Genomic DNA, 23,550 nt, shown 5'->3' on the forward strand with positions numbered 1-23,550 from the left:
TTTATTGCTTTGTTTTGCTACTTAATAGCCATTTTTGCATTTTTATCATGTAAGATGCCATGCTTCGTTCCTGTTTTATCTGTTTAAATGGTTCTTGTTTAGGATCTTTATCTTAACGCTGTTTTGTTCCTATCTAAATAAACATTGATTGTGTACGAGTATTTCTCTTTCACCCACAATTTCCACATCCCATTGTTGCTGTTTGTATTGCATTAATATTTGAAATATTTCATTGGCTATAACTGCATGAATTAACTGTTTCACAACACTAGAATTTTGAGTTGGTTCAGAACTCTGACCAGTCCTTGCCTGATCTGATATAGTAATTGTGCAACTAAGAGACAAAAATAAGGGAACAGCTTACAAACAAGTTCTATTTCATTCAGTGCTTCCAAATTTGTTGAAAAAACTGCTAGGATAGGAATGAGGAAGCTACATTAGAATTGAAAGCCTTCCTTCTGCTGCTTCTGGTAGTCATCTGAATTGTCTATGGAAACTTAATTATTTTTCCATTTCACTTAATTTAACTCACTGATCTAGAATATCACTAATTTCAAAATTATTAAGAAGTTTCAAGTTTTTCAAGAGATTCAAGAAATTTTTGTGTATAACAAACTCTATTTGTTTCATTTATGATTGGCACTTCAGAATACCTCAGAACCTCTTGCTAAACCTGAGACATGACCCCTAGCATATACTCAGATGCGAAAGGAAAACAATTCTTACTGGCCATCAATGCTGTTGCATAGAACTGAGCATCTTTCATCAACCAAGACTCAGAAAGAGGGGATTTTCTTTTAAAAACTAAAATATATTTTCCTAGGAGACTTAAACATTTTTATTTAATGAGACCAAGAACAATACTGTGAAGTTATACTTCAATGATGATCTAAGAATACAACGTTGAAACAATATAGAAATTGGAAATGTAAATTAACATGTACAAACAAACATGTATGATGAAACAATTCACATCACTTATTCTGGGTGATTAATCAATAAATCTGGATGTCAATAAGAAATAAGGAAATACGACACGCAACAGAGCTCAAGAGAATTCCTGTAACATGGAAACATTAAAATTGACAGGCGTACTCTGAAATTGAGATCTGCTACAAATTTCTAGGGCCCAGCTCTAACTTGTTCTTCAAACAATCCATGAAGGGTGGGAGACACACAATGGATAAATTCACGAATTGTTATATAGCCATCAAGAAGGTTCCGGGTCCAGAGCTGGATCCTTGCATCGTTAGCCAGTGACGAGGTTTTTCTTGGTCTGCCAGGATTGCGGCCTTCATACAGTGTCAAGATGTCTACAAACAAACAAGTCAAAATAAATAAAAACAAGTGGACATAGTCTTCAAATAGTCACTTGAAAGTGAAGAATGTTTATATACCAGTCTGAGCAGTATCCTCAATGTTTGAAAGGCACTCTGAAACAGAAAGATTTTTTTTGAAAAAAGAGAACAAAAAAGACATAAGCACAATAGTAAAGGGCATTACTGATCATAAGATTTCACATTATTTTACTTGGCATAGTCTAATTAAGGAATGCTTAAGGAATTATCTGTATAATAGCACTACTTAAACTAGAAGTATTTTGCTGCAGGTGGAATAATATAAAATCTATGATAGCAGCAGGGCATTATAAGATTAAAGTAAATAATTTGGAGAGCTTTATATGCATGCAACAATTTCTTAATAAAGCTGGCTTTGTACAAAGATGGCCAACCTTTTCTTTCCTTTGCACAAAGTAAGTAACATTATGAATTGTGTACTGGGCTGGTGATTCTAAATTTTACTGTCCAACATGAATGTTCCAATGGTCACACACAAACATACCAAGGAATCTGTAGACATTGACGTGATGCTCTCCAAGTTCGGATCCCAAGACATGGTTGAAACTTTCACATGCGTTATTAGTACGATGTACAGAGCCGCATACTGACAAGGATTCATACCTTGGGCCCGAGAGCCATGTGTACCATAGATAATCAAAGTAGGGAATGAGATCATCATAAAATAAAGTAAGCCTTGCTTCAGCAGCTATTGCACGCAGAGCATCTCGCATCATCTGAGGAGGAGCTAGCGGTATTCCACAGCATAACTGCACAATCCTTCTGACGACAGGATTTTCCCTTATCATGATAACCAGCCCAAGTTCATACTTTGCATGCTTGACAGAGGACTGCAACAAACAAGACAAATATGAAATAGCATAACTTCGAATACTAAAATAAGGCCTGGTTATAATACTAAATTATAAGGATTTTAGTTTTCTAATCTTTCACAGCAAATTGAAAACAAAAATATTTTTCAGAATTTTGAATTTAATATTTTGAATTACTGAAAGTTCAAAGCCAAGACAGAACTCACAACTACAAAGTGGAAAAGGCATCCATCAGAGTCCGCGTTTGGGAATTCTATCCTCAGAGCTCCCATCAGAGCTAGTTCATAGTCACTCATAACAGATTCAGGGTCAAAGAAAGGGGACAAGAGCTTCAACCGCTGGAACACTGCTTGGTATGCTGGTCTTGTCCTGCGTTCCATCAGGCAATGAACCAATGGGATCACATGCCAGTTCCAGACAGTGACAATATTAAATATCTGCAGAAAAATAAGAGATTCTAGAAATAAGTATCACTCATAAGTCAACAAAAAAAATATTTGTGAGTTTACCTGAGAAGCACGTGGAAGAGCAGGGGTGCTGAATGTACCATCAGAAAAAATGATTTTCACCCTCTCCATGAAATCAAGCATTCGACGTGAGGCAAAAATGACACACTTTGAGCCATCCGTAGCCTCTACATAGTCTGCAAAGATATTATCTTCACCATCATACGTCATTGAAATATCTCTGTACCGGGGATCCTGCAGGGTATCAACAAGTCCATTCAGTGTCAGTGGAATGTTAGGATATCTTCCTATTCGAGCATTTCTCATGCTGGTTCTAATGGCTCCCATCGTCACTCTAGCCTGAACAGGTCGAGGAAAGCTGAAAGAGATCACAGAAATTTGGAATTAGAAACAGCTCATTACTGGCCTTCCTCAGAAAAGTTTAACTCTGATGTCGTAATTTGATAAGTTTGACATGTTGAGACAGTATTTTAAGGTAAGGTACATACCGTCTTCTCTCTTCAGTCAGAATGGTGTGATAAGGTGCATAGCCTCGTTCCCTACACCTCCCTAGGATGTTCCTTCTCAATTGCTTCACGAATGGTAGCATGGGATCTCGTAGGTGATTATGTTCGACAGTTAACTGTATTCCATCCTCATCGGTATACACAGCTCTGCCTCGGCAGTGAAGACGGTAGTTGAGAATGCACTTCAGGTAAACATTTGCACCATCATTTCTCGCGTAATCGAAATAATAATGGAACCCATCGCCGGCGTGGATAATCTGTGTTCCACGTCGCTGACCCTCTTCAGCGAAGGCGTTGTCAGCCATAATTATTTACAAGTAATTTCAGCAACTTTGGAAGCAACCGGGAAGCAACCTCCTTTCCAAAGACAATGTAAAGATCTACGACGATGCGGGGACGGGGACGCGGGAGCGGGAGTCGGGGCACGTTCCTAAAACCATCGACTCGGCGGTGCGGAGTTCGAGATATCGATTGATCTTTGATACAACCTCAAGGTGTTGAGACGTCTATCCACAAGTAATCTCATCAATCCATGGTAACCAAAATCTCTATCAATCTTCAAGAATACTGCGAACCTTGCTACTCACACCAAAACACGATACAACCATCTACCGTGATACAACCGCGTAGAGCCCGGTGCTGCCCTCTACCCCTAGCTTGCCGTTGCCGCGGTTGCCGTGCCGTGGGCGCCCTGGCCCTGGCTCTCTAGGCAAAGTTTGTGACTCTAGTGTTTTTTTTTCTTTTTAAAGTGTTTGCCAGGTATGACATCAAAAGTTAACCGCGTTTTGCGATGTAGCATGTCTCTGAGCGCACCTCTACTCGAATGTCATGTCCATTTTGTTGCGATATGTACTCATTAAGTCCCTGAAGTCCAGACACCGACTCGGACATAACCTTGTCTGCCCCAGGCGTCCATAATAAAAATATCACAGATCTGTCGATTCCAAATCACAACTTATTAGTCATGACATTCAGTCAAGGGTGCGACCAGAGGCATTCCTGCACCGCAGTTTCTTTCTTGTGTCATACCTACTAAAAGGTCCACTTAACTAGTCATCACTAAATGTTTCAAATCAGGACTCACGGACAAAACTCTTTTCAGATTTATTATTTATTTATTTATTTGGTAAAAACATAGACAATCAACTATACATAGTCACAAATTCAGTACCATATCAAGTTCACACAAACTACAAAATATGGAATACACACAAACACATTTAACAACAGGAACATAGAACGACAGGTCTTTTTTGGCAACTGTATGTTAATGAAAGATAAATGTTTAATTAAACAGTAATCTTTAAAAAATCCAATTCTAAAAACTTTATGCCATGCCAACCTATTAATGGCAACTCGTACTTAAAAATATCGTATCTTATCTCACAAATTCACACTTTGCAGTCAATAACTGTCCTTCCTATAGAAGAGCACGACATAATGACTGAACACAAGGAGACAGCTTGTCAATAAATTCACTAACATGAATTTTGCCCGTGGACAAATCAGTTGTACAATCACTAACACAATTAGAAGTGGCAAGCGATCTTGCTTTTCTTTCTCTGCATGGCCGTTGTGCACGGAGGAGCAGTTGTATATCTGCAATAGAATATTTTTCAGGTCATAAATAAAGCCTTGTGGAAGCAGATTCGATATATTATTGCTTAGATAATTCAAACAGGACCCTTTTCTATGTTTCTTTCGAATAAATATTTATTTTTAGTGTTAACAGTACCTTGGACAGCAGTATCTTCAATGCTGGCAAGACCCCCTAATTGGTACGGGACCAAGGAAAATGAAATAGGTTGCTGTGAGTTGCATAGTGCCAGTAGTACCATTGTACCAGAAACCTTAGAATATGCAGTACTAACCAATAAAGAGGAAGATATTGCCACGTATTGAAACCTTTTCAGTCCGCATCATGTGGTGAAGTATTTCAAATGTGTTCATTGTACATTCCACATTAGAACATACTGAAACTTCTTTGTTTGCAAACCTGACACCATTTAGCCAGAAAGACCAAATATAATCGTACAATGGCCTCAGTTGGTTAAACACATTGAGTTGACTGGTTTTATTGACAATACATGTGAGTGCTTCACGCATTATCTCATGCGGACACATATTAATTATGCAGCAGGCTTGAACTGCACTAGTGACTTCTGCATTGTTTCTAAAGCTTGAGGAAAGACCTAAATCCTTGACAGCTTCCATTATAGACTGCAAGAAAAGGGTATGCTATGTCAGTGACACTCAATAAAAGACTGAAGTTAAAATAAATGAAACATTGTGGTGCTGCATGGTCTTGTATGATTTAGAGTACAAAGATAACAAATGGCCAAGTAAGTGAAACTAATGTTAACTTGTTGGCTGTTTCTTTTTCCAAACCATTATGACAATTTAATTTCAAAGCAATCAAGACAATAAATTAAAATGCTTCTGTTGAGGACATAAGGAGGAACTAACTGTATCTTCTTGCAACCATTTTCAAATCACTTAAATACAAGTCAGTGACGAAACAAATGAAAATCCAATTATTCAGAAAACGTTTCCAGCACTAGTTTTACATAGCTCTGCCTTTATACAAACACTTACTTTTATAAAGTGGAATGAGGTCCTGTTTAGGCATGTTACGGTAGGGAACAGAGCAACCCATGCAGCAGCTAAGTCGTCATCAAATCCAGTAACAACGGTTTCCGGAGAAAGGCGAGGGTTTAGTCTTTTGAGATGATTGATAATAGACTTGTATCCAAGAAAACTCTTTTGTAGAAATAAACAGTGGAGAACAGGCACAATGAAACCATTGTGAACAGCACTAATTGACAAAACCTGTAAAAGAACAAGATTTTTGTGTAAAACCACAAGTAAAACCCAATAACTTGAAGAATTTCAGGCAACTTTATATTAACTTACCAAGAAATGTGGAGTTGGTGTGGTTTGGCTACTGTCGCAATAAATCTGAGAAGCATGACTAAGAAAGGCAGTCATTCTGATTGAAGCAAATACTATGCAACCTGAACCATCAGGCAATTGAAAGTAGTTGCAAAATAAATTCTCCTGACCATCAATGCTTAATGACATCACTCGGTAGAAATGATCCCCAAAAATTCTTGCCAAATCTTCCAGGGAGGTTGGAGTAAATGGACACAGAGAGAGGCGTGCTAATTTCATTTCTACAGTCATTCTGGTCAGGGTAACCCTTGCTTGTACTGCTATAGAAAATCTATGATAAGAAAGGAAAAATAAGAAGTAAGAAAATGAGAAAAAAATAATTATGGTTTGTTTATAAACCTTACCGTGAGCTTTCTTCTCTGAATATATCAGCATAAGAAGAATATTCACCACTTTTGACACGAGTTAGTATTTGTCTCTTTAACTTGATCTCTTCTGGATATAATGGGCTTGGCAGATGATTGTGGAGGACGGTGTGTCTCAAACCAAAACCTTGACGCCAAACAGCACGTCCAGGACAGCCCTTAGTACCACTAAGCAAACATTCGAAAGCAGCTTCTCTCCGGTCTTCGCTTACTCGCGACAGGGTGTAATGCAACCCGTCACCGCAGTAATAAAACTTAGTATGGAATGCCTCTTCACTCATAACACCAGCGAATTCGATAGCCATCGAGTAATAACTGCGTGACTTGGGTGCGCGAAAAGTACTACTTCGGACAGTGCCCTCAAAATACAGCGTGTACACGACTTTCACAAAACGTCAACAACGTGGTCCAGTCTTTATTTCTCATACAAAGCATGATGTGTAGCCTCTGTACAGGGCAGTAAGCATTCTCTCAACGCCCCCTATCGGTCACATCAGTAACTACTAGTGCGCCACCCGAGCAGGAATACTCCGTGCCGCGGAGCCGACTATTTATTTTAATTAATAAAAATTTAAACTAATTTTTAATATTATGCAGCTGAGGATCTGGGATGTTTATCGGCACGCACTTAATCTCAGTGATGCCACAAAAAAAATGCAAGACTTTTAGAAAATAGATTTTTAAAAAAATGGTTTTATTGCAGAAAAACGCCGAAATTAATTGTTCGCCACGATATTGTTCGTCGCGATTTAATTTAAGATGACGAACAAAAATACGACGAACAACCGGCGCCACCTCATATAGTACCTTTTTTTTTCATAATCCAGGCAGTTTTACCGAAAATATAGTGTGTGTCTTTTTGGTTGTATTTGGCTAAATAAGCAGTAGACTGTGTGATGATTTTGGCCAGCGGTGGCATAGGAGACTAACGATGCGTGTTAAATTCAACAGTCTTTTCTTTTTGAAAACTTGAGTGCGCTATAACAGGTTTGAAAACACGGGTGCTCTGTTTTGTTTTTGATTGGCAACGATGTTATGTTTCGGGTGATCTCTTTGTTTTGTGTATACTGGTGGAATGGCAGAGTTTGCTGAAATTATTCAACTATTAATTTACTATTAATTTTTTTACTTTCCATTATTTGATTGTGTTTTTACCAATTGCGGGTGACTAGTTTATACCTAGCTTGTATTCTGTAAGTAATAATATTTTTAGGGTTGCTTTTGTCTTAATAGCCATTTGTAGGGTTTTAGAGTAGGGTACTGGCTGGCACCGCTTGTGCCTGAGAGCCCTACTCCTGTGTGACTTATACTTCTTCAAGATACGGCGAGACGAGTGAGGAACCATCGCAGAGCTTCGTCCAGAGTTTCATTTTCGGATCAACAAAAACCATAATTTCTTTCAAATTGCCAAGTCATGTTATGAGGAGGCACAGTCGGTGGCGTGGCCACGACTGCCCACGCCAAGTCCTACGGGAGGCGGCCGGACAGAACTGGGAAGGCGTTTGGCGCGCCCTATCTTAACCGAGGGATTTGAGGAAATCACCACGCTATTCGTTGAAAAATTCAAATTGTGGATTTAAATCTTTGAAGCGTTGGTTTAAAGTCCAGGCGCATGACTTAAAGCCAACAAAGTCGCGCGTGCTGTGGTCAGGTATAGCACCTACCTCAGCCCACTGCGGTTGCTTTGTGCGCCAATAGCAGTGCTGGCCCAGCTCACCAATTTTGCAAAGAGAAGAAGAGTCGACTCCTTTGCCATCGGTCATTCCAGCTCCAATAAGTCACACGGGAGACAGCGTCTCTGCCGGTAGTTGCCATGAGAAGAGAGAGTTAGGGCTTAGATCACGATACAAGCAAGTACTGGAATGATTTTTTTTTCTCTTCCACTAGTATTATATTTTTATTTTTAAAGACTTAAACTTTCCTATATATATATAAGAAGTAAACACTTGGAAAGGAACATTCTGTGAGAATCAAGGTCATTTTTTTTTCTAACTTCTAAGCGTTGTTCAGAGTTTTAGATCACATTACAATGTTTCTGTCACGACATTCAAAACTTGTATTTCACTTGTAATATTTCTTTTACAAAATTTTGTCATTTGAAGTCAGTTATCTTAAAACGCAACTGGTCAAAAAGCTGACGAATCCATTAATTAGCGTTCAGTTTCTCTTCGTTCATCCTAGTCTCTTTTTTTTCTGTATTTTATCCTGCATTCAGTATTTTTGGTCCATATTTCTATAAATTTCTTGGGTCGAGGGCGACAATTTTTAAAGCTCCGCAAAAGTTACGGCGAACCGGGAACCGACCTCGAATTTAATGGCACCACCCTCAACCTTTTAATCAATTTTTCTAGATGTTACGTAAATTTTACATTTAAAATATTTGAAACTAATTCTTTAAAGTGAACTGCGAGATCAGAGTGTTCACAGCACAAGACGTCTCGAAAACAAAATGCTCTCATAATAGACAGTCAAAATTTACATTCAGTTGTTGAAAGTTTCTTTGGGGTGTCAGGAATAATAAGAATTATGGGTAGAAGCATAGAGAAATAAATAAATGACAAAGCCTATTGTAACACGACTCAAATATTATAAGAAATGATAATGAGTACCAAGATTTATGACGTCGTATTGCGCAGAAGTAGGATTTTCATTCTGAAGAGTTCGTGTGGTTTCGAGAAAGGTGTATTAGCACTAATTATAATTTTTCAGTTTGTATTGGGTTTAGTTTTAAGGACTACTTGTATCATTTGCTTAGAGTGTAATTTTAAGATATTTTCTTGCTTTGATCAAACAATCACCCTTGATAGGTTTTAGCCACCATTGAGATGTAACAGGCAAAGGATATATTTTCATATATAATCAATTACACTGTAAGATTAGCTTAGAAAGAGAAAAATCTACAAAAAAATTACTATTTTAATTGGGTATTAGTTAATAAGACATGTGAGTGGTCATCGGACAGAACAACCTAATTTCAATGGGTTTCCTATGTGACTTACGTCCTTACGCCCAATGGCCACTGATGTCTAAGGATGAAATGCTAAAGTCGGACTGTGCTTAAAAATTGACGTTCTCTAATTCATCATGTTTGATTTTTGTTTGTGTTCATTTGGTTAAGAATCCGTTTGTAAAAGAATTGTCATATAAACTGTAGTTGGTCCACACACCTGAAACTAACAATTCTGTAATTGCTAAATGTTCATTCAATTGCTTCATTAGCATCAAAGTTCATTGTCGGGGTCGACAATTGTTAAGCTGCGCAAATGTTGCGGGGGCAATTTGAATCTCGCGCCGCTTCTGTCATCCAGCCCGCTCACGGCTATCTGGAGCGCGAGGCCCGCGGCGCGATGATGAGTGATGAGGTAGTAGCAATAGCGGAGCGGCGCCCCGCCGGGCCCTTGGCGACCCGCGGGAGCCCTCCAGCCGGACACAGACGACTGACTCGAGGCAGTCGTCTGGATACTCGGTAGTAGCGAGGGTGTGTGGAGCCCCAAACCTTGTATCCACCGTTTGATTATCGTAATACAACCAGTTCGGACTAATCTCATTTACAAACTCACTCGATTCCTTGAACCCGGGAGAAACACACCACCGAAACAGCCCGGGCAAAGCTCATATACTTCTGAACGAACGTGACACGATTAACTCGACGATGCTGAGATTGGAAGGTTCTCAATTTACTGTTTGTACTAACAACAATATCACGTTTTGCAGGCAGTAAGCTCTGCTCCTCTGTTGGGCGAGCTCTTGAAACCGTTAGATGGTTTGACGAAACCAATGGACGGCTTGACCAAACCACTAGAGGGTTTAACGAAACCACTGGAGGGTTTAACGAAACCACTAGAGGGCTTGACGAAACCACTGGAGGGTTTTACGAAACCATTGGAGGGTTTGACGAAACCATTGGAGGGTTTGACAAAACCATTGGAAGTTTTGACGAAACCATTGGAGGGTTTGACAAAACCATTGGAAGTTTTGACGAAACCATTGGAGGGTTTGACGAAACCGCTGAATGGTTTGAAGAAAAATCTGGAAGGTTCAACGAAATCACTGCAAGGTTCGACAAAATCGGCGGATGTTTCAACGAAATCACTGCAGGGTTCGACAAAATCACTGGATGATTCAACAAAATCACTGCAGGGTTCGACGAAACCACAGGACAGTTCGACGAAACCGCTGCAGGGTTCGACAAAACCTCTTGAGAATTTGACGAAACCACTGCAAAGCCTTTTGCCATTTGGCAATTTGTTGGGTCGCTAGAATAAAGCAACTCCGTTTGAGCTTATATAGTGTTTTCGGAGGCCTGCTGAAACGAAGACGCACCGTCACGCTTCATTGAAGTGAATGCCAGGAATAAATTTAAAAAAATATGAAAATTGTACATTATTTGTTTGAACCCAATTAACACTACTAATGCGGTTTCAGACCAAACATCTTTCCGGAAAACGCATGTTTTAAGTATAAATCAGAGATTCTTAACTTAACTTAACATTTAACTAACACTGCTGTCATAACGTAACATAACACAATGTTCGCTATAGGTTAAGGGTACGGACTTATGAAAGTACTTGCAAAAGTATATCCATACAAATTCGAGACTTAAAAAATAACTTACCCTTTGGATTAGATGTTAGAAGTTAAGGGTAATAACTTCAACTCTTATGATAACGTTATGATGCCCTTATGAGGTAAGTTACGGATCCCTGGTATAAATTGTGAACAGGTAGCCAAAGTTGCTTCGAGGCGTTTAAATATGATCTCTTGACTTCGTTTTGCAGCATAGCAGCCCCGTCAATCGTCCGCGTTTACTGAGCTACGGCCGTCTTTAAAATGCGCTGTTTTGGTGCACAATTTAGTTTTGAAACCAATTGTGGGTCAGCAATTTTTAAAGCTACCTGCGCCTCAAGCCTTGTACCATTTTTGACAAACTTAAGTTGACTTACATTCCTTCACCTATCATTCACCTACATGGGCAAGGCGTTCCTCTTCATTCCATAATAAGGGAGAGTGGGGCGATTCGTAACGGGGGCGATTCGTGACGAATGCGTGTATTAATTTTGGCAAGCCGTTTTGAACGCCAAAATTGGCAAGCTTGGCCCGGAAATACTCCCCAGCTTGCCAAAATTTGGCAAACTTATGAAGATTGCCGACCAAAGCTTGGCAAATTTCAGCATTCAAAACGGCTTGCCAAATTTGTGGCAAGTAAACTTACCACTGCCTTTGCAGTGTGGTGCAAGTGTCGCTGCCACTTCGTTGTACCTATCAGTTGCTCACGACACCACCTCACCTCACACATTTTACGACTAGGTCGTGCATGGCTGGTCCTCGAAAAGCAGTATAAAAGAGACACCACATTCGCGACACTACGTTAGTTCGGCAAAATGAAGTTCATCCAGACTGTTTTCCTCGCGGTTGCCCTCTGCTTGGTGGTAAGGTCATCCCCTGTTCTCTCGATAGCTCTAAGTTGGAAGGAAAACACCGTCAACTGATAGTAGTCAGTGTCGGGAAGACCAACAAGCTGTACGAGTAAAAAGACAGTGAAGAATGGGAACTTTTGATTTGCACAAACGCATTTAATTAGCTAACCCCATGATAATGCAACACACTTCGAAATGCACGGTCCTCAGATTCAACTTCAGCTCTTATAGTGCGTCTATCAGAAGTGGATACGGAGGAATCGCCACTAAGCGAATGGTATTTTTCCAGTATCAAAAATCTTAGTTTAGGTTTTAAAGAGGGTTCTTTCCCATGCTTCGGAAAAAGTACTAATGAGTAGGAGATTTTGTTCGCAGCACCGAGCAATTTAACTGGATTCAAAACGTTTTAAAGCCGAAAAAGGTGGTGACTGCTGTGGTCGGGAAAACGTGAATATGACATACTTCGAGCTAAAATACTCCTTTTCAATCCCTTGTAAGACTAAAAAAGGAAATTCTGGGAGAAACTTCGTTAAATCTGAGGGGAAATCATGACAACTTTCTGTTTACCTTAAAATTTGCATTGGAACTTTTGAGTGGAATGTCTTCGAAGCTACTCGAGATTCCCCAATTCAGGGGAGCATCAAGCACATTTGGAACCGACCCAAACTGAAAAAGTGGAGCTCAGTCCGAAAGACAGGCACTTAGAGGGGTCTAAATTAGCGAGGAGTCACCCACTACACTTGCATAAAGGCCCTTACTTTGCCTACAGTGTAGGCAGTGACGACACGCTCGTTTCAAAGTGAACCATGTTGACGCCTGTATGCTTATCATGTCACGATCGTTTGAACGTGACTCAGGCCTCGTCTGAGCCCGAGTCTCGCCGATTCACGCCCCGAGATTCAACAAAAATTTCACAAATTCCTGGAGGATAACCTCGGACTTATCCTGGAGAATAGAAAAACTCATAAGAAGAACAAGAAACTAGAAAACCCTGGCCGCCATGGGACATGCCCAAAGGCCATCGCCGATGGGCCAAAACACCGAACCTCTCTCTCTCTTTCTCTCTATCTAGCCGATTCACGTTAGGACAAACGTGAAAAAATACAAACGAACGTGACATGATTTAATAGATTTCAACTCTGACGGCACTCTCAATGAGATTTCGTTCTCTTGTCCCCAAGTACTTTTAATTCTGCTTCTTTTTCAGGCAGTAAGTGCTACCCCCATCCTGGACCACCTCTTGGACCCGCTGAATGGTGTGTCTGCAGCACTGAAGAGCATTAATGGAGGCCGCTAAAGGATCGTGCCTCCGTCTGCGCTGAGGATGGCTGTTTTTTGGGAGCTCTCCTTAAGCTATGCCGCGTCTTCACGCTTAATTAAACACTACTAAAGGAACTGAAAATTTAATACTGACCCTTAAATCCAATTCACACACTTGCAGTTTTCGACAGAAAGTTTCGGTCGATAAACCAATTTGCTACTTAGAATATCAGGCTGATGAATCGGACCAATGACAAGGACTAACATGCGCTACAAGGAACAGGCTTCGCGATACTGCGCCACATTCGACAATGCGTTTATACCTTGGCCTGCGGTGCTGTCCAGTGGCGCTGTCCTGCCTTCGGCAACGTGATCGCTAGTCAAAACAGCATTCGGTTTTTCCGTTATTGCTTGGAAGCTCAGCCTCCCAGACCCCCTTCCACGTGTGGAGTTACCGGGCTTGCTGGTCTTACTGCAAGACACCATTCAGCTGGGCACCCTCGCGAAAGTCAGACATTTTGAAAATTTCGGGCGTACATTCAGTTCAAGTTATGCCTCATTGCGATTCCAACCTGGTCCGAGGGACAGAATGGGTTCAGTTTCGTCATCAGCACCCTCGAAGACTTAAGAAGCGATGTTAAACTTATAACAAATTTGAACGTCACTAAAATGTTGCCTCTTTGGCCGTTTTTAAGGGGGGACCCTGGTGAAAGTTTCAAGTAGGCTCCAAAATAATCCCAGAAAGTTGAAACTTTGCTTAATTATTAGGTTCAAAATGCTGAGTTCCCAAAACAAAATTCAATCCAAAATGTTGAACGGTCTCTGAGAAAAGTGGCTTTTTAGTGTTTTTATAGAGCGGTGGGGAAAAATCTTCCTGCATCTTTCATTGGGACGGAAAGTCTTGAAATTTTTTTTGGGTCATCCTAAAGATGTAAAGAAGAGATTTTAGTGACGGAATTTTCAAATTCAACTTCTGTCAGATAAGTTTTCAAATTTTAACATAAAAAAGTGATTTTTTCCCCCTTTCTCAGACTTTTAGGTGTTTGTAAAAAAAAAGGAGGGCTGATACCAAGATTCCATCACTAAAATTTGTCGACAAGTCACCAATGAATAAAGTCCATGCAAGACGACTCATGTAGGTGTCAACCAGGAACGCAGGAAGTCTATCTACGACAAAATTTTTTGTCGACTGAGCAAAGGTGTGAAGTTGAGCGTATAAGCCAACGACAACTGATCTCAATCTTATTTCCTTCCAAATGATAAAGAAACTACTCACTTAACTAAAAGGTGTTCAACCTGTTGAATCTGAAACCTTCTATGCACATTTTTATCTATGAACTTTGAAAATACTATTTTTGGCAATTTTGGCGATTTATTCACCAGGGTCCCCCCTTAAGTGTTTTATGGTTGGTTTCACTGAATGGTTTTAGATAGGAGGCTGAATTTTGGCGTGTGGCGAGCCAAGGACATACCCAATGACCCTGCAAAATCTCAGCCAGATCGGCTGAGCCGGTCAGGAGTAATGGACACACACGCACAGACAGAAAAAGTTTTTCAACTCCACTGGAGTAACGGGCTTTGCTATCGCTCAGCCATAAATAAAAGCATGAAAATAATGATATCGAGCCCTCAAATTCTGTTACTTTTGAAAACACAAACATTGTAGCCTTGCCCTCCCTTACTGTTTTCTTCGATTTCCGGAAAGATGTGGCCAACCGGCCGATCCCAATGGCCCCGTTCAAATACAACTTCATTGCGTTCACATCAGTAACCAGTTATACCGTACGATTTTGTGTCCTTGGCGGAAACGTTTTTATACGTTACCAAATGGCGACACACACACACACACCAACGCAGACAGTCAGACAGACAAAATTTTCCTAACCCCACCCGAGTAACGGGATTCGCTATCGCTCAGCCAAAAAGTGATTCGTTTTCACAAAGTAACTTCACCTTAACAAGGTAGGTGTACGCCAGACCGTGTCTTGTCGAAACAGGCTTCGCGATGCTGCGCTAGTTGCGACATTCCACGCCTGGCGTATACACCTACCTTGGCCTGCGGCGCTTCCAGAGTGCAGGGGGTAGAGTAGGGTAGGAGGCAGAATGCGGATTGGAAAAGAAGCTTCAACTCTACAAGGTAGGTGTACGTCAGGGGTCTCAGACACGCGGTCCGCTTAGGCGCTTCTCGGGCCGCAGGAAAGATAGGCGAGAGACACAAGTCAAGGCCGGGCCGGCGACTGGCTCGTCTCCCTGCTGTCGAAGAATGTATCGAGCGGCCGGCAGTGAGGCTGTCTCTCTCGCACTCCCGCGGTTATATGGGAGGGACAAGGACAGTCAGTGTGCTCGCGCGGCCGACGTGAGCCGAGGCAGCGCTAGCCTGCCTGCGGCAGGCAATGGCTTGTCCGTTGTCGGTTTTTTGGCTGAGCGATAGCGAAGCCCGTTACTCAGGTGGGGTTGAAAAGTTTTGTCTGTCTGTCTGTGTGTCTGTCTGTCTGTCAGCACTACTCCTCCTGAACGGCTCGGCCGATCTGGCTGAGATTTTGCACACTTTTTGGGTATGTCCTTGGCTCAGCACATGCGAAATTTCACTATCCTAGCTCAACTGGTTCAGTTTTTATAGCCGAAAAACACCTAAAAAACGGCGAAAATCGAGTTTTCTGCCGGCAAATACCTTCTGCCTTGAAGAAAGGGGGGGTCAGGGGGGCAGAGCCCCCCAGCCCCGGCAAGTTGAAAAGTAACAAGGGTCAAGATTGTGTTATCTGTGGATGAAGCAACTCTATCTGGAATGAAGGGGGGTCTGCGGGGCGGAGCCCCCCAGTATGCAACAATTTAGAAGTAACCGACGGTGGGCAAGCCATGGCCTGCCGAAGGCAGGCTTGCGCCGCAGGCCAAGGTAGGTCCGCCAGGCGCGGATTGGAGGAACAGGCAGCGAGACATCGCGAAGCCTGTTACGACAAGACGCGGTCTGGCGTAAACCTACCTTGTTAACTTGTTGAATGCTGGGGGGCTCCGCCCCCCAGACCCCCCCTACATTCTAAACAGAGTTGTTTTATCTACAGATAACACGATCTTGTCCCTTGTCACTTTTTAACTTGTCGTAGCTGGGGGGCTCCGCCCCCCAGACCCCTCTTTCTCCAAGACAGAAGTAGTCTATCTGCAGAAATCTCTATTTTTCGCCGTTTTTTAGGTGTTTTTCCCCTATAAAAACTGAACCAGTTAAGCTAGGATGGTGAAATTTCGCGTGTGCCGAGCCAAGGACATACCCAAGAAGTGTGCAAAATCTCACCGAGATCGGCCGAGCCGTTCAGGAGGAGTAGTGCGGACACACAGACAGACAGACAGACAGACAGACAAAACTTTTCAACCCCACCGGAGTAACAGGCTTCGCTATCGCTCAGCCAATTACTTCTCTTTCAATTCTGAGAGCACGGTAAAAACGGTTCCTGGTTTTCCCAGGAAGCCTATGGTAAAGACATGGGCGACTTCCAGGGGGTTCCTGGAAAAACCAAGAACCGTTTTTACCGCGAGAAGCTGATTCTGACACCCTTAAACCGGTGCGCTACCAAGTGGCCTCACCCAGTAATGTAGACGCTGACTCTGATAGTAATGCTGGTGAACATGAGTTAGGTGCTGGTATGTTCACATTTGCTTTGCCATGATTTCTATAATTTTTTGAGATATCTTAAAGGATTACCACATATTGTTTGTTTTGTTTTGTCTTTAGAGTATTTCTGAAACTACTATAGTGATGAGAGTAACTTTTTCCATGCCTTGGGTGCCACAGCGGATCTACTGAATGAAATGGCTTTACGATCAAGTGATGAAGAGGAAAGTGAGTGAACATCAAGCAAAGATAGTGGGTCTGAACCCCACTCTACAAACACTCTAAAAAATAATGGCATTTCTACTACACCGTCGTATGGAAAAAGTACCAACTTCGGTATGGGAAACGACAATCCTATACGTGATTTGGAAAATTCCTATGCTTTTCGTTCTTTTGCCAATGCGGTGTAGTAAAAATCCGAACCTAGTATAGGAATTTGATTTCCTATACTCGTGTTCGGTTTTTTCCCACACTTTTTGGTAGAAATACTATTACTTCAGGCCATTGTATACTGCTTTTCCTACAACCCATTTGTAAGAATCCCAAACATTTCTGAAATATTTTTTCAGGAGAGAGGGGACCAAAACAGACGTTTAATATTAATAACAGGCTAACAGCACAATGACTAAGGCGGCAAAGCTGCTCAGAGAAAAGTAAAGAACAGCTCATGTTACGTCAAACCGTGAATAGAAATTGGCACTTGACGATTCGTTAAAACCGGTTTAAACTTATTTTGTATCTTGTTCTGCCCCATTATCACATCTGGGTTTAGATAATTTTGACTTCTTCATCAAAACTTGAAATGGGTTTGTCTCAGAAAATCGCGGCAACTCAGAACTACTTATACTACAGATGAGCCATGGTTTTGAATCCTTGCGAAATTTAAAGTGATATTATTATGAAGCTGAAAATAAACGTAGCGCTCCAAAGCATTTTGACTTCGTCTATTGTTAAGTTACCTTGTAAAAGGTGAGCTGTGGGTAAGGGTATGGTCCACTGTCAGCCGCCTGACGTCAGGTTGCACAAACCTGCCGCTAGGTGGCGCTTGGAGCGCCGTGCCCGTTCACCAATAAGTATTTCCGATTAATGTTACGTAAGTAAATAGTTTTTGATAAATATATCATCTGTTGCCTAAGTAAGTGTCAGCCCTAGCCGTTGGCTTTCAGTTTCAAACAAAATATGACACTATAGTCGAGAAAAACGCTTTTCCATGTTGCCACTCGCTGGCGACTGCGGTCGGCCATTAGGTTGGGTGCACGCAAGATCCGCCTTGTGATACAGAGACGGGAGAGTGCTGAACTGCTTCTGGGGAGAAAGATTACCTCTCTCAGAGACCGTTTGTCTCTTTAATTTTTTAATGCCTGCCCAATGGTGATGGCGCTGGCGCCATGTACTCTCGGGATGTGTTCACTATTACCCAAAGTAAGCCTTCCTATGAGTGTTTAGGAGTATTACCACATCACGTAACGGAAATATCCCACAACTCGTATGGGATTTTTACCATACACGGTGTAGTAGTTTTCCCACACCCCAATATAGTAGAAACCTAACAACACGTATAGGATTTTTGCCATATCGGCAGATGGTAAAATTACCATGTCCTGTGTGGGAAAATTCCTATACTGAATAGGTTAAATGCGTCCGATACTTTTATAGGATTTCTACCACAATTTTTTTTAGAGTGAAGGTGCTCCAATTACACAATGGGAAAGCCTCACATCGATTCTAGCTAATGTTTAATCTGAACACTTAAGTGGTGCTGGTCTTGAAAGGTTACTTTCAGTCATCAATTTACATCTACAACAATTTTTTTTGGCTGAGCGATAGCGAAGCCTGTTACTCCATTGGGGTTGAAAAGTTTTTCCTGTCTGTCTGTCTGTCTGTCTGTCCGTCTGTCTGTGTGTGTGTCCGCACTACTCCTCCTGAACGGCTCGGCCGATCTCGGTGAGATTTTGCACACTTTTTGGGCATGTCCTTGGCTCGGCACACGCGAAATTTCACTATCCTAGCTCAACTGGTTCAGTTTTTATAGCCGAAAAACACCTAAAAACGGCGAAAAATCAAGTTTTCTGCAGGCAGATCGCTTCTGTCTCGGAGACAGGGGGGTTTGGGGGGCGGAGCCCCCCAGCCTCGACAAGTTAAAAAGTTACAAGGGTAAAGATCTGTAGTTAAAGCAACTTTATCTAAAATGAAGGGGGGTCTGGGGGGCGGAGCCCCCCAGCACGCAACAAGTTCGAAAAATCGACGATGGACAAGCCATTGCCTGCCGAAGGCAGGCTAGCGCCGCCGCAGGCCAAGGTAGGTACGCCAGGCGCGGATTGGAGAAACAGGCAGCGAGACATCGCGAAGCCTGTTACGACAAGACGCGGTCTGGCGTAAACCTACCTTGTTACCTAGTGATAAATGAACTCTCTCCTCAAAAACTATTCCTAAGTGAGAATTTACTCACAGGTGGAATTTGGGGTAGTGTTGTCAAACCTCATCCTAATGTTTTCTGCTCCCAATATACAAAGAACTGAAGGCTTTGGAAAGGGGATTTGATGTTAAATTTCATAGTGACAATAACCTTACTAAGGTTGTAGTCAAATGTATTTGCGGGACATGTGATTCTCCATCTAAAGCGACTTCTTTAAACATGAAGTCTCATTCTGGGTTTTTCTCTTGTCCTGTTTGCGTCACAACGGGCTTAAAGCCTAAAAATGGTCCTGTAGTATTCCCATATGAAGAAAATGTTCACCTTAAAAATATGCCACAGTACCAAGAACATCTAAAGTGGGCTGTGGATCACAAATTTTTTTTTGGACAAAACCCCTCGAGATTAGGAAAAATGGTGGGGTATCAAGGGTCCCACTGTGTTGTCATCAATAGTACTCTAACATATTTGATTCAACAGCTACTGATTGTATGCATTTTGTGGACTTGGGGGTCATGAGACAAATGCTGCATTTGTGGTTCGACAAAGAGTACAAGGACCAACCTATTTCAGTCTTCAAGAAGACCCACGAAGTAAAGAGGAGATTCCGTGACTTAACCACACCACATTACCTTCGGAAAGCTCCGCAAATTATCGATAAACTTATTCATTGGAAGGCAACGGAGCTTCGTTCCAAGGGGGAAATCACTTGTGTAATGGTCGGTCGAAGGGTCTGTAATAGCCCTGTAATGGCCCTGTAATGTGTAATACCGAAGTAATGGCTGTAATATTGGTGTAATGCCTGAAATGGTCCTGTAATGCCTGTAATAGGTGTGTAATAGGTGTAATATGTGGGAAGAAAAATACAGAAAATGACTAAAAAATTCGCGAAAGTCAGCGAAAAAGTCATTTAGCTGCAATAAAAGTAATACCCAACGTCCGGATCGACCCGAAAGCAAGCCGAAAGTGGCATGTGGGGTGGGGGAGGGAGGGCGGGACTCTAGTGGGGGCAGGCGAGAGGCTGAATCCGTAAGGAGGGGTAGTCTAAACCCTAATCTAGTTTAATAGGTACAAGCTATTAATTGATTGGAAAGACAAAGGTTCCTGTGGCCAATAGACATTCTTGTCAAATGATATTTCGGCCAAGATTCAAATTTCCAATTTTCTCATGGAAAATGATTAATGCAAGGGCCGAATTTTATGAGGAGGGGTAGTTGAGAGCCGTAACTGTTTAAGTAGATAGTACAACCACTTCCAAAAGAATCCGACCAGCCCGGCCCGGCGATACCCCGCGCGCCCAGACAGCTACCTCCAGCAGCTACCTGGGCGAGGGGTAGCGCCGGCCGGCCGCGATGGTCGGATTCTTTTACAAAAGGTATAAAAGGTATTTGGGGGGGGGATGAAAGATGCCCCGAGACAGCTAACAACAGCGACCAGCTGAGCTGCCACTGCTGAACTACCTAGCGATATCCCATGCCCACGGAACAAAATAGTCCCTCTGGAGGCTGAAAACTATTTCCAAGGCCGTTTTAGCTGCGTAATAGCCTTGTAATAGTAGTGTAATAGCTGTAATTGATAGGTAATACCTGTGTAATTGCGTAATAGGTGCGTAATGGGCGGAATGGTTGTAATTGCTGTAATTTCTGTAATTGCTGTAATTGCACTGTAATGGTACTGTAATAGCAGAAATATCGATGTAATATCTGTAATTTGCGTAATAGGTGTAATTGTCTGTAATGATTCAAAATGTAATAGTCGGTCGACCATTTTCATGAGTGATTTCCCCCTTGCTTCGTTCCTTTCTTGTTGGCTGAGCGATAGCGAAGCCTGTTACTCCAGTGGGGTTGAAAAATTTTTCCTGTCTGTCTGTGTGTCTGTCTGTGTGTGTACACTACTCCTCTTGAACGGCTCGGCCGATCTGGCTGAGATTTTGCAGGCTTATTAGGTATGTCCTTGGCTCGGCACACGCGAAATTTCACCATCCTAGCTCAACTGGTTTGGTTTTTAAAGCCGAAAATCACTTAAAAAACGGCAAAAAATCGAGTTTTCTGTAGGCAAATCGCCTCTGTCTTGAAGAAAGGGGGTCTGAGGGGCGGAGCCCCCCAGCCAGGACAAGTGAAAAAGTTACAAGGGTCAAGATCGCGTTATCTGCAGATGAAGCAACTCCATCTAGAATGAAGGGGGTCTGGGGGCCGGAGCCCTCCAGCATGCAACAAGTTAGGAAAATCGACGATGGAGAAGCCATTGCCTGCCGGAGGCAGGCTAGCGCCGCAGGCCAAGGTAGGTACGCCAGGCGCGGATTGGAGAAACAGGCAGCGAGACATCGCGAAGCCTGTTACGACAAGACGCGGTCTGGCGTAAACCTACCTTGTTAATTGGCTGAGCGATAGCGAAGCCCGTTACACTGTCAGGAATTTTGTCGTCAATTAGCGACGAAAATGTCGCTAATTTTGATAGCGACGGAAATCGTTCTCAAACCACTTCGTCGTAACTGAACGACCAAAAAATCGTTTCTCTACGACAATGTCGTAATCGCGATTAAATATTTAGGAATCTGAAATCCCCGAAAAGTTGGTCAAAGGTTACAATTTTGCTCGTTTTTTTTTACGATTTGTGTCGTTTATTTACGATTCATGTCACAAATTTACGACAAGAGTCGTAAATATACGACTGAAGTCATAACTGCACGACATATTCCATAAATCAAATACGATCGTTCGTAAACTTACGATTAAGTCGTAAATTTAGGACTTAATTCGTTTCAAAACGGAACGTCTCGCTATCAAAATTAGCGACAGATATGTCGTAAATTTACGACTCGAGTCGTATATTTATGACTTGAGTCGTAACAAAATATGTCGTTTAAAAACGACATAATTGTTCTACAAAATGTCGTAAATTGACGATTATTTTTAACAGTGTACTCCAGTGGGTTTGAAAAGTTTTGTCTGTCTGCGTATGTGCGTGTGTGTGCACTACTCCTCCTCATCGGCTCGGCCGATCTGGCTGAGATTTTGGACGCTCATTAGGTATGTTCTTGGCTCGGCACACGCGAAATTTCACTATCCTAGCTCAACTGGTTCAGTTTTTATAGCCGAAAAACGTCTATAAAACGGCGAAAAATACAGTTTTCTGCAGGTAGACCTCTCCTGTCTTGATGAAAGGGGGGATCTGGGGGGGGGGGGGGGGGGGGGCGGGGTCCCCCAGCCTCGAGAAGTTAAAAAGTTACAAGGGTCAAGAGTCAAGATCGTGATATCTGCTGATGAAACAACTCTATCTAAAACAAGGTAGGTTTACACCAGACCGCGTCTTGTCGTAACAGGCTTCGCGATGTCTCGCGGCCTGTTCCTCCAATCCGCGCCTGGCGTACCTACCTGAGCGATTCTCACGTTTCGGGGTAGTTTTGGCGTCTCTGATTTGCCGAAAGTGAAAAATATCCAATTAAGTTTTTCTGATTATTGGGGTCCTGGATGATACTAGAGTTATGGCAATGGTATTTATAGTAAAGACCTTGTACTACCTTCCTAAAAACATGAGCCATAAGGTATTCTCACACGTTTTAGTGGGTGTTTTGATCACGGAAATTACGTTATCACGGAAGTTACAAAGTGTGAAAATCGGCTTTAACGGCTGACTCGGGCTTGCTGTGGCTTAAAAGTCGTTCCAGGGTCAAATGATACTCTAAGCCCGACATTTCAGCGAAAAATTTTTTCACCTAGTACTGCTGCAACATTGGGTAAAGGGTGCCACGGAAGTTACAGGTAATTGTTGATACACGCCATTTTACAAGGTAGGTGTACGCCAGACCGTGTCTGGTCGTAACAGGCTTCGCGATGCTGCGCCAGTTTCGACCATCCACGCCTGGCGTTACACCTACCTTGGCCTACGGCGCTAACCTGCCTCCGGCAGGCTGCTTCCCTAGGCAGGCTGTAGAGATGGGCGTGATCCCCTCAAAAAATAGTATTTGGTCATCAAAATCCACACCAATGGGATTTAACTTTCGATCGGTGGCCCGAACGGGTTCTATTTTCGTCACCAGCAGCCTCAATAACATATGAAACGACATGAAACTTGACAAAAAGTTGAAAGTACCAAAAAAGTTGTCTTTTTTTCTGTCGTTTTTGAAGTGTTTTTTGGCTGATATGACCGAATGGATTGAGATAGAAAGCTGCATTTTGGTGTGTGGCGAGCCAAGGACATACCTAATGACCCTGCAAAATCTCAGCCAGATCGGCCGAGCCGTTCAGGAGGAGTAGTGCACACACACACACACGCAGCCAGACAAACAGACAGACAGACAGACAAAACTTTTCAACCCCACTGGAGTAACGAGCTTCGCTATCGCTCAGCCAATAATGCTCTAGCCCGCTTTGAGACCGTGTACAGCATCTTAGAT

General features: G+C 42.3%; 2 protein-coding genes and 1 long non-coding RNA gene across 3 annotated transcripts; 1 reads left to right on the forward strand and 2 right to left on the reverse strand.

Moving 5' to 3' along the window:
- Positions 1-674: 674 nt before the first annotated feature.
- On the reverse strand, positions 675-2,570 carry LOC117640240. The gene is made up of 4 exons (XM_034376579.1): positions 2,377-2,570; positions 1,843-2,188; positions 1,398-1,433; positions 675-1,313 (listed from the first exon to the last, which is right to left on the reverse strand). The coding sequence occupies exons 1-4, from the start codon at positions 2,548-2,550 to the stop codon at positions 1,123-1,125; spliced, it is 747 nt and encodes a 248-aa protein (XP_034232470.1). The 5' UTR covers positions 2,551-2,570; the 3' UTR covers positions 675-1,122.
- A 1,956-nt stretch (positions 2,571-4,526) lies between these two features.
- Positions 4,527-7,153, reverse strand: LOC117640238. Its single transcript, XM_034376577.1, has 5 exons — positions 6,057-7,153; positions 5,739-5,972; positions 5,015-5,363; positions 4,879-4,914; positions 4,527-4,742 (listed from the first exon to the last, which is right to left on the reverse strand). The coding sequence occupies exons 1-5, from the start codon at positions 6,468-6,470 to the stop codon at positions 4,564-4,566; spliced, it is 1,212 nt and encodes a 403-aa protein (XP_034232468.1). The 5' UTR covers positions 6,471-7,153; the 3' UTR covers positions 4,527-4,563.
- A 4,581-nt stretch (positions 7,154-11,734) lies between these two features.
- LOC117640024 lies at positions 11,735-13,272 on the forward strand. Its single transcript, XR_004587394.1, has 2 exons — positions 11,735-11,889; positions 13,085-13,272. It is a non-coding gene; the product is annotated as an uncharacterized LOC117640024 (long non-coding RNA).
- Positions 13,273-23,550: the final 10,278 nt, after the last annotated feature.

This window comes from Thrips palmi, unplaced genomic scaffold (genome assembly GCF_012932325.1).
Source record: "Thrips palmi isolate BJ-2018 unplaced genomic scaffold, TpBJ-2018v1 HiC_scaffold_12, whole genome shotgun sequence".
Lineage (NCBI taxonomy): Eukaryota > Metazoa > Arthropoda > Insecta > Thysanoptera > Thripidae > Thrips > Thrips palmi.